The following is a 12040-nucleotide window of genomic DNA, read 5'->3' on the forward strand; positions in this document are numbered from 1 at the left end:
GTGTTAAAAGTGTATAAATGCAAATACATCCATAAGGTTTAGAGTCAACCAAATGAAGGTCAAATTCAGATTACCAAGTTTTCTATATTATTTACTTCACACACCATGTTGACGGTGTAATGTAATCAGAGGCTTTTGTAACATTTTATATATGCCTTACAATACACAAAGCTAAAATTGACACGGGAGCCAGTGCCAACATATGATCAAATGCATCCTAAAATGCATCTCAAAAAGATGCACTCAATGGTACAGTCTAAAAGAGGCCTTCTCACAAAGGATAATGGATCACCAATTCCGTGCATTGACAAAATCGCACTGCATTGCCAAAATGCAGAATCGTGTTGGCTTCCTAAAATCTTCTAACTGGTAGACACCTGCTGTAGCAGGCACAGATCTCAGTATAGATAAGTGTTAGAAAACATCTCAAGCGATGTAACCGAATCAGTCAATGATGTTCAAAGATGTGACTTTGAAGCAAGATATAAACCAGGTAGTTGAATAATTATTTTTGGCGCGGCAGCAGATTATTCAACCCAAAAAGACCAAGATCTGTTCTTTTAATCAACACATTGACGCTATTGACTACAAAGTTGAAGATGTTCTCCAAGTTTAATTTTACACTTTGGTCAGAGTCGATATGCACATGTGGATTTGACAACTGCTGAAGATAAGCAACTTCAAGAATTCCAGAAGATCATTATCCAGAGATGTCCTGATGGCATTAAGATTTGTTCATTTTGACCGTCAATAGATAAACTTTGTACATCATGACAAGTCATTTTCAAGGGTATGCATGACTTGATACCAAAAACATTGTTACACCATGTTACACCAGGGACACATTGGTATTCAATGCACAAGACAGTTTTTGCCAGTGATGAAACAGGATATTCAATGACTATAAATGCATGTGAGGCATTTCACATGTCAACAGCAACAACAGTTCTGGTTCAGATGGTATCTGACAACAGACCACAGTAATTTTGCAAATCATTTCAAGACGTGTGCTGAGTGAGGAGCGATTCATGCTACAACACTACCATACTATACATGCTCAAACTCCTAGGAGAAGGTAGTGGATGTAAAATCAAGACAATGATCATTAAGTGTCAAATGACAAAGCAAGTTATTTGTATTGTATTGCTTCATTTTCATCCAGCACCAATGGGGAAGGAATTATTAGAACTTAATGCAAGAGATCTATGATGGGCAAACAGAAATAGCGCTATCATAAAACAAAATACTGAAGAAAGTCAGCAGATCTGATCACATTTATGTACAGATAAAGAAAGTTAACATTTTGAATCCTGTCTGACTCTTCTTCAGAACTGAGAACTACCAAAACTGTACTGAGTAGAGAGTATAAGTTAGACATACAAATCCAAATAGCTGGATACTAGCAAAAGTTTCTAAAATATGCAACTAACCTCCAGAGGATTACATTTAAATTGAAATATTAACCTTATAAACTCTGTTTGATTTGTTCATATTATTCAATTTTCTCAGGAAGTAACAGTGCTTCCAGTTCATAATACCTTGTACTTGCAACTTAACATGTGGATCTCCTCATCATTCTTGTCAATTCAGTCTTGATGTTTCCTGGTATAACAAAACCCAAAGTCTCCTTGCAGATGTTATTTATGATGGACTTATGGGCAGACCAGGCACTTAGGACATTTTGTTGTACTTATTCATTGAGCATCTTCAGGTTGAACGTGAGGCAGGTGCTTCCTTACCTTTGACACTGAATTTCCTACAGCAGAGTTACTGCTGTTGCTGCCACGTTTTGCCCATGGAGTTTGCGCTCTTCCTTAGATTTATCCTTCGCTACCTTGTTTATGAGCTGGGCTGCTATGTCTCACTCAGGGTATCAGTGTCAGTGATAGAGTTCACAAGCTTTGATAGTGATATGACATCCAGGTCTATAATTGATGGAGTCATCCATGAGGGCCCTAATTTTCCAAACCTCGTTTTGTGGGTGTGAAAGATGCCTGTTCATCGGATCTTTTAACATGGCATAACTGTTCACACCAGCTTCTACATGGTCTTGGCAGAGCAAGGTCTTCATTCGGCGCTAGGGATACCCAAGATAATTGGAAACTAGGCTAACAGCATTGATGAGGACTAAAGCTCACTTTTTGTTTCTCCTACAGCCCGTTATCCTGCTTGCTTGTAAGTCAGAAAAGGTTATGGCTCAACTAGGACATGTGGTTTCGCAGCTTAGAGTCAGTTAAGTGTTAAGAGAAATGATGGAGAGGGAGAGCTGGCTATTATTAATGAACGTGTGAATGCTGTTGAAGTCGTAGAGAAACAGCATGCAGAGAAACAGGATGGGAGGAAACCCATAATAAGGAGAAAATGTTGTTGAAATTACATAGACTACATTTGACAGGTAAGACAAGAACTATGCAAAGACAAAAAACTGTGCAACAACAATATGATCAAGGACGAGTGGAAGAGTTAGGAAAAGAGGACCATAGAAGCAGGAGTCATGCAACCTTTTGAGCCTGCTCTGCCATTCCAAATCATGGCTGACTATCTACCTCAATGCCATATTCCCACATTATCTGTATATTTCTGATGTCATTAGTAATTGGCACGGGGATTATGGAGAAGGGAATTTGATTATGGGAGAGGATCAATATTAATTTACTTTTGAGGTCTGGTGACAATAGTTTTAAAGTAAAAAGACACATGGAAGAGACTGAGATCACTCCACCTAAGCAGGCTGCCAAATAGTTTCAGAGATAGTAGGAACTGCAGATGCTGGAGAATCTGAGATAACAAGGTGTAGAGCTGAATGAACACAGCAGGCCAAGCAGCCTGCTCCTCTGATGCTGCCTGCTGTGTTCATCCAGCTCTTCACCTTGTTATGCCAAATAGTTTGTCAGCTACATTGGGACCGGCAGGAGGCAAGGGCCACTCCCATGGGAAGACCACCTCCTGCTCTGCCCTCTAAATCTACAACTCCCATCATCTCGCTGCTGCCTAAGCCAGGGTCTTTCAGGTAGCAGATCAATTAATTGCAAATTACCTGCAACTTGCAAAATTGCTTGCCAGGCCCCAATGAGGCTCCCTCATTTACCTGTGTTCCAGATACTCCAGTGATAATTCTTCTCCCAGGCCACCTACAGAGAAGATGGCTTGGGGTCTTGATGATGAAGTAGAGTCAAGGGCATGGGTGGTCTCTTTCTTAGAAATTTGGGAGTTCTTGAGCACCATGCAGTTGATGTTTGAGATGAAGGTGGAATGGTTTAAAAAAAAAGATGGATTTTATATAAAAACAGCCTGGGGATGTCCTTGTTATCCAATACGATGTAGGAATAACAGACAGTTTTAACTGAGGGGAGCAAAATACAGCTATGCTTGGCATTGTTGAAATAGATCTAGCAATGGATGGCTAGAACAGTCTGCTTCAGGTATGTAAAAAATTGTCCCCTTCTTTCTGGATGGAGTAAATTTGGAGTTAAATGAGATGGAAGCAGAAGTAAGGTGGCAGATGATGATTGATTTATTGGGAACAAAAATACCAAAGTCGTTCTTCAGCGATCTTATCTATATTACTGTGATGAAACATTAGCATGAGTTCTTTGACACCGTAAAACAGCCAAAGAAGAAGCACAGAGATTTCTATAACATTATTTTAATTTTATATTATACTTAAACGATTTTGCAATTAATTGAGCTACTAACTAAAAGTATAATAAAATCTACATACAAATATCATATTATTTTAATTCCTGTTACCTCCTTTTTCCACTGAGCTGTAGACTTTTCATTTTCTCTCTCAAGAATCTGAAATTTATCTTCATTTTCTTTTGCCTTCTCCCGGAGTAGCTCATTATCCTTTTCCAGAATCTGCCATAAAATTAATTGCCCCAGAAAATTAATATGACATTCTTGGCCTTATATGATCTCTTTCTAATACACAGATCTTGTGTTGCTTCTAAGATTCGTGCTCCAGTAAAGATAAGGGTTAGTTTGCCATGTCACCAATGAATTTCACACTGACTTTAAGAAATGTACATCTGACTCGGCTCATAGAAATCTGGAGGAGTACATGGAGGGGGGAGAAGATGGTCTTTTCATAAAACCGAGGCATTAATAGATATAATAAACACATTTGCTATAACTTGCTGTCTAAATGAACAACTTCTAATCTGCTAGGCTAAGCAATATAAGACACAGCTGAGTGATAGGAGATAAACTTTTGTTTAATCTAATGTACTGTGAGCAAAATATTAAGGTGGCTGAACACTTGTTATCTTTTAAGTGAAAATTGTAAATAATACAAAAGCATTATAATTTTTTTGTGGTTTATCTGCATTTAAATAATGATTTAGCAAGGCAAACCTGTATATATGTTATTATATTTAAGATAAATTCACATATTTTTGCCACTGGTGAAGCTAACAATTTAAATTGTTTGAAATAACAAGGTGTAGAGCTGGATGAACACAGCAGGCCAAGCCCCGTTAATTTAAATTGTTTGATTGATTACATTGACAAGTATTAAAAAGTCCACTTAAATCTATTTAACATATTCATTAATTACAAATTTTTTACTCATACACCACATGTCAGGTCCTAGCCTCTGGGGTGAATGTTGGGCAAAAACAAGTGTCAGTTAGAATACAGATTATAAACAGCTGAAGCTTCCACACTGCATATTGTGGCAATTCACTAGTCACCACCTGCCAACTTGAAAATGCCTACTTATCCCTACTCTGTCTCCTGTCTCTTAATCTCTTCATTTGAAAAATATTAGTGTCAATGTGCCATTCTTACAGCATTTTTCAATTCCATCCAAATATCCACGGTATACAATTATTTAGTTTTGGTTCATCCACTTTAGACTTTATTCCAAGACAAATGATCTTTCATTCTTATATTTATTTATAGGCTGGCTCGATACTTGGAAACGTTTGTTCTCTATCCAACCAGTTTAATCCCAGATACCTAATTTTAAATTTAGTTTTGATATTTTTCTTCTTTTACATGTTGACTTTACAACAAGTTTAGCTTTACTCCAATCTTCTGTTGGTCCTTTGTTTGCCTTTTTTTGGGGGAGGTGTTGGGAGAGGGCCAAAGGGAGGTTAACTAAAGGTATTGCTTGTACATTTTTGTCCCTACGTGCTTATGATTTATTTTCAAAATCTTTCATGATTAATTAAATTTCTCAATAGTTATTTAATTGCTTGTATATACTCAAGAAATAAGGAAAGACAGTGGTATCATGCTTGAATGACAAGTCATGAAATTCCTGGGCATCCACTCCACTAACACAAGCTTCACAGGGACAAATCCCCGCTTGCTCCAGCTCTAACGTTAATCAAACCCACAGACCAGGAAACTGGAGGATTGGATGATCTGAGGTTTGACACCCTTGCAAGGTCCTGAAGAAACTCATCAACACTTGTTCCCTTTGAAATGGGCATCCCAAGAAAGTAACTGATTCCCTTTTTGATTACTGGAAGTTTGGGATTTTTTTTAACATATCTCATGGAATTCATGTCAGTTTTGAGCCACTGACATCTGTGGACAGCGCTAGAGATTAGTATTTCAAAAGGAAATCTCAAACATCCCAGGATTACAGGGAGCAAGGGAAGAGGATTGTTCCACAACCATTCCAGCCGTCTAGAATTTAAAGTCCCAGTTTGAATGTGATTGGGAGTCTAGGCATAACAGTATGCCAGAAATTTTCACATTTCTCAACTGTATCAAAATGTTCACTTCAGGTGTCTGATTCTTCACTCACTGGTGGTTTAAATGAAATTGTAAATCTAGGGAATCTTTTTACGATATAAAGGATAATCGTACCACAAAAATATTCTCGAAAGAGGACTCCTCCAATGGGTCCATAAAAGCCTAAAGTCAACTCACATTGGCTTCTTGATGGGATCACCAAATTCAGTTATTTTTCTTTAACCTCCCTAGTACTGATCATGAGCATCTTGGATCTGGTAACCAAAGAGGTTGTTAGAAGCATCATTCTGTTCATAGGAACATTAACCTCCTCCAGTGGTCCCCAGCAGTACAGATACCAGTCTTCAGCCAATTCGATTCACTCCACGTGATATCAAGAAATGGTTGGAGACACTGGATACTGCAAAGGCTACAGGGCCTGACAACGTTCCGGCAATAGTCTTGAAGACTTGTGCTCCACAACTTGCCGCTCTCGTAGTCAAACTATTGCAGTACAGTTACAACACTGGTATCCTGTACATAAAGAGCAACCCAGCCAGTTACCGTCCCCTCGGTCTACTCTCTATCATCAGTAAAGTGATGGAAGGTGTCATCAACAGTGTTGTCAAGCAACACCTGCTCAGTAATAACCTGCTCAATGACGTCCAGTCTGGGTTCCGCCAGGGCCATTCAGCTTCTGATCTCATTACAGCCTTGGTTCAAACATGGACAAAAGAGCTGAATATTCCAGAGGTGAGAGTGAGAGTAATGGCCCTTGATATCAAGGCTGCTTTCAACCAAGTAAGGCATCAAGTAGCCCTAGCAAAACTGAAATCAATAGGTATCGGGGACAAACTCTTTGGCGGTTATAGTCATACCTGACACATAGGAAGATGGTCGTGGTTGCTGGATGTCAGTCATCTCAGCAGGAGTTCCTCAGGGTAGTGCCCTAGGTCCAACCGTCTTCAGCTGCTTCATCAATGACCTTCCCTCCATCATAAGGTCGGAAGTGGGGACAGTCGCCGATGCTTGCACAGTTCAGCATCATTCACGACTCCTCACTGTATCCAAATGCAACAAGATCTGGACAATGTCCAGACTTGGGCTGACAAGTGACAAGTAACATTCGTGCCACACAAATGCCAGTCTATGACCATCACCAACAAGAGACAATCTAACCATCACCCGTTGACATGGTGTTACCATCACTGAATTTCCCACTATCAACATCCTGGGAGTTATCATTGATCAGAAATTCAACTGGAATCACCACATAAATACACCGGCTACAGGGGCAGGTCAGAAGGTGGGAATACTGCGGTGAGTAACTCCCTTCCTGACTCCCCAAAGCCTGTCCATGGCACAAGTCAGGAGTGTGATGGAACACTTCCCACTTGCCTGGATGAGTGCAGCCCCAACAACACTCAAGAAGTTTGACACCATCCAGGACAAAGCAGCCCGCTTGTTTGGCACCGTATCCATAAGCATTCACTCCCTCCACCACCAACGGCCAGTAGCAGCAGTGTGTACTATCCACAAGATGCACTGCAGAAATTCACCAAAGATCTTCAGACAGCACCTTCCAAACCCATGACAACTTCCATCTAGAAGAACAAGGGCAGCAGATATATGGGAACACCACCACCTCCAAGTTCCCCTCCAAGTCACTCACTATCCTGACTTGGAAATATATCGCCGTTCCTTCACTGTCACTGGGTCAAAATCCTGGAATTCCCTCCTTAATGGCATTGTGGGTCAACCTACAGCAGGTGGATTGCAGCAGTTCAAGAAGGCACCTCACCACCACCTTCTCAAGGGCAACTAGGGACGGGCAATAAATGCTGGCCAGCCAGCGACACCCACAGGCCACAAAATGAATAAATAAAGATTTGTTCAGGTTCTTCTGATGAAATCGGCAGTCCAGAGGACACCTTGACAGCAAAAATTCAGTCAGCAATATGTAACCTCTCAGATGCACTCAGCTATCACTTAGAACCTCCTGTTTGGGGTAGTGGTAAAAAGGACCTAGATTTCCCCACCTGTCACAGTCTCGCCTGATTAAATGACCCCTGCCACTAAACTCACAAGAGAGCATTAAATTCTTCCCACCATAACCACCAACCACTGAAAGGAAAACTGCCATTACATAATTTTATCACAGCACTGCAAATTCAACCATTTTACTACAAAGTCTTTTCTTTAAAAAAAAGGACAGATTTGTTTTGTTTGTGATTTATCCTCAATATTGAACGTGGTAGATGGAGTGCCAATCAAGGGGGGTGCTTTGTGTGGATGACATCAAGTGTCTTAAGTATTTTTGAGCTACACTTGTTGATTAGGAGTCTGAAAGAATCAATACTGAGCAATGCCATAAGTATTATGATGTCGTCAGGACTTGTGAGCAGAACAGCTCTGGATCTCAGAGGAGTGCAAGTTCCAAAGAAGAGCCATATCAGACTTGAAATGTGGACTTTATTTCTTTCTTTTCACAGGTGTCGCTGGACTTGCTGGGTTTTTCCAGAGTTTGTGGAGAGAAAGCAGAGTTAATGTCTTGGGTCCAGTGATCCTTCTTCAGAATAGTTTTGAAGAAAAGACACTGAACCCAAAACATTAGCTCTGCTGTCTCTCCACAGATGATGCCAGATCTGCTGAGATTTTCCTGCAATTTCTGTTTTTATGTTTGATTTCCAACATTCCCAGTTCTTTTTTTTTCAGGGTCTCCTGTTTTTATTTCCATCATGAAAACATAGTCTGTAACTTGTTGCTAACATGCAATAAACTACTTCTTGTTCAGTACAAGAGACTCTTCTAGTCAGACTAGTAAGTGGTTTTCCTTTACCATGCTAAATAGGTCCCATAGATCCCAAAACTTAGAGGATGGTGGCAGCAAACTTGGACATGGTGAAGTGCAGACTCAGTTTACCTGCACATATAACAGCACTAATCCTAGTAAATGGAGGGTGTTCAATCACATTCCTGACGTGTACCTTGTAGATGGTAGACTGACACTGGGGACTCAGGATGTGTGTTATTCAGCTCAGAATTGCTAGCCCCTGACCTAACCTTGTAGTCACAGTACTTGTATGTCTGGTCCAGTTCAGTTTCTGGACAATTATAAGCTCAAGAATGTTGACAGTTGGGGATTCAGCAGTGGTTATGTCATTGAACGTTGAAGAGAAATGTTTAAGTTCTCTCTTGTTGGAAATGGTCATTGCCTGGAACTTCCAGGTAATGAATGTTACTTCCATTTATCAGCCAATGCCTGGATATTGTCCAAATGTTGCTGCATTTGGAAATGGACTGCTCCAGTATGTGAGAGATCACACGTGGTACTGAGCATTATGCAATCAACAGTGATCATCTTTTTACGGACGGAGTATCATTGATGAAACAGTGGGAAGATGTTTGGACCGCTACATTAACTGTGATTTTCTGGGACTAATGCATTGACCTCCAACAGCTATAATTACATTAGTTTTCCTCTAACCATTGGAGAGTTTCCCCTGATTTTTATTTACATAATAGGTCAAATGTTATCTTGATGTCAAAGGTAGTCACACGTATCTTGTCTCTAGAGTTCAGTTCTTTGTCCACGTTTACATCAAGGCAGTAATTATCCAGAACAGAGCGGCCCTCGTAGAACCCAAATTGAGTGTCAGTTGAATCAGAGATAGTAGGAACTGCAGATGCTGGAGAATCCGAGACAACAAGGTGCAGGGCTGGATGAACACAGCAGGCCAAGCAGCATCATAGGAGCAGAAAGGCTGATGTTTCGGGCTTAGACCCGTCATCAGTGTCAGTTAGCTGGTTATTGCTAAGAAAGTGTCACTTGAGATCACTGCCAATGATCCATTACATCACTTTGCTGTTCTGATATGTAATTAGATGATGGCTGATGAGTTTCTTAATTCCATCTACCTGCCTTAGCTGTATAATCGCTAACAGCCTCTTTAACAAAAATCTATCAATTGCAGTTTTGATATTTTTCATTGAGCCACAGCATCAACAGCTTTTTGGGGGAGTCTATGCCAACTTTACACCACTCTTTGTGGAGACTGCTTTCTCACATCATCCCCGAACAGCCTAACTCTAATTTGAAGGTTATGTTCCCTTATCTGGAGTTTCTTTCCTTCTGCTCTAACCAACCCCTTAATCATTTAAATACTTCAATTAGATCACCCCTTAATCTTCTATATTCCAGCAAACATATGCCTAGTCATAATTTAACTCTTTTACCATACAGTCATACAGCACGGAAACAGAACCTTTGGTCCAACTAGTCCACACCAAATATTTTCCCAAACTAAACAAGTCCCATTTGCCTGCATTTGGCCCATATCCCTCTAAATCCTTGCTAATTATGTATTTATCCAAATGTCTTTTAAGTGTTGTAACCATACCTGCATTTCCTCTGGCAGTTCATTCCCCACACAGACTACTTTCTGTGCAAAAAAAACTGCCCCTCATGTCCTTTTTAAAACTTTCTCCTCTCCACTTCAAATATGTCCCTTGATTTTGAACTCCCCCACCCTAGGGAAAACACCCTTGCTATTCACCTGATCTATGCCGTTCATTATCTTATAAACCTCTACAAGGTCACCCCCTCAACCTCCCACGTTCCAGCAATAAAGTCCCAGCCTATCCAGCCTATTTTTGTAACTGAAACTCTCCATTCCAGGCAACATCTTGATAAATCTCTTCTGAAAGCTCCCCAGTTATCTAATATCCTTCCTATAACAGGGTGACTAGAACTGCACACAGCACTCCAGAACAGGCCTAACCAACGTCCTGTACAACCTCAAAATGACATCCCAACTCCTATCTCAAAAGGTGTCAGCAATGAAGGCAAGCATGCTAAACATCTTCTTAACCACCCTGTCTACCTGTGACACAAATTTCAAAGAATTATGTACCTTTTATGATTTTGATGAAACTGTGGTGCACCCCATCATATGTTAAAATATCCTTCCCTGATGAATGGTCACAACCTGAAACATTCAGTGGAATTTGCATTTCTGAGGTTGTGACAGATGGGTTTGAAAAGCAGGAGAGACTTCCACTCAAGGCTGGGGCAGGTTTATCACTCAATTACATTCTTTTAAGCCTGTTGCATACTCATATATGGGTAAAACCCCATTTAGTGGCAAGTAGAACATTCTGACCCTGTTAGTGGTTCAATCTCTGCATCCCAGAACTCGCATCATGACCCCCACCATGCCCTCGAGATGTCTGACAAAAGGCGGAAAGGAAGAATATTCTGTTGCAGGGTGTCCATGAGCGCATGGCTGTCCTGTTTCCACGAGTTAACAATAGGAGGACATCACGAGTGACAAAGGCTGCATGAAAGGAGGTGACATATGCAGTTAGCACTTGTAGCAATCAGATGATCCAGTGTTGCAAGCAATGTTGAATGATCTTTTGCACACTGACAAACTAAGTTCCACTGTCTATTCAATGGTTCATGCCCCTATCAACTTAACTTAGCATAGTAAGTGTGCGACTGCTATGATACAAGAGGTTGGTTGCCAGGATCTCCATCACATGCCTCTTGTGCCAGTAATGTCTGTCACTTCCTTGCATGCACCCATTTGTATAACTTGCACCATAGTACTGCTGACTGCCAGGGTTCACACTTTAAACAGAAAAGGAACAAGAACAAGTTGATAGAGTTGTTAAGAAGGCGTACGGTGTGTTGGCTTTCATTGGCAGGGGAATTGAGTTTAAGAGCTGTGAGGTTATGCTGCAGCTCTATAAAGCCCTGGTTAGACCACACTTGGAATACTACGTTCAGTTCCGGTCACCTCATTATAGAAAGGATGTGGAAGCTTTAGAGAAGGTGCAGAGGAGATTTACCAGGATGCTGCCTGGACTGGAGGACAAGTCTTATGAGGAAAGGTTGGGGGAGCCAGGGCTTTTCTCATTGGAGCGAGGAAGGATGAGAGGTGACAAGATGACGAGAGGCTTGGATAGAGTGGATAACCAGAGACTTTTTCCCAGGGCGGAAATGACTATTACGAGGGGGCATAATTTTAACGTGATTGGAGGAAGATATAGGGGAGATGTCAGAGGTAGGTTCTTTACACAGAGAGTGGTGGATGCATGGAATGTGCTGCCAGCTGTGGTAGTGGAGTCAGATACATAAGGGACATTTAACTGACTCTTGGATAGGCACATGGATGATAGTAAAATGTAGGGTATGCAGGGTAGTTTGATCTTAAAGTAGGATAATAGGTCAGCACAACATCATGAGCCGAAGGGCCTGTACTGTGCTGTACTGTACTGTTCTATGTTCTATGTCTATATTCTAACACTCAGCAGCTCAAGTCCCACAAGCCCACCAACTTCTCATCAT

At 40.9% G+C, this 12040-nt stretch overlaps 1 protein-coding gene across 1 annotated transcript in view; it reads right to left on the minus strand.

Annotated features, from left to right (window-relative positions):
• Positions 1-12040, minus strand: part of LOC109912819 (coiled-coil domain-containing protein 73) — a 120588-nt gene that overhangs the window by 24093 nt on the left and 84455 nt on the right. Inside the window, exon 12 of the mRNA XM_048607353.1 lies at positions 3751-3861. Coding sequence (XP_048463310.1) covers positions 3751-3861 — 111 coding nt within the window. The remainder of the gene's footprint in view (positions 1-3750; positions 3862-12040) is intronic.

The sequence above is a fragment of the Rhincodon typus genome, chromosome 17 (assembly GCF_021869965.1).
Source record: "Rhincodon typus isolate 14 chromosome 17, sRhiTyp1.1, whole genome shotgun sequence".
NCBI classification, from domain to species: Eukaryota; Metazoa; Chordata; class Chondrichthyes; order Orectolobiformes; family Rhincodontidae; genus Rhincodon; species Rhincodon typus.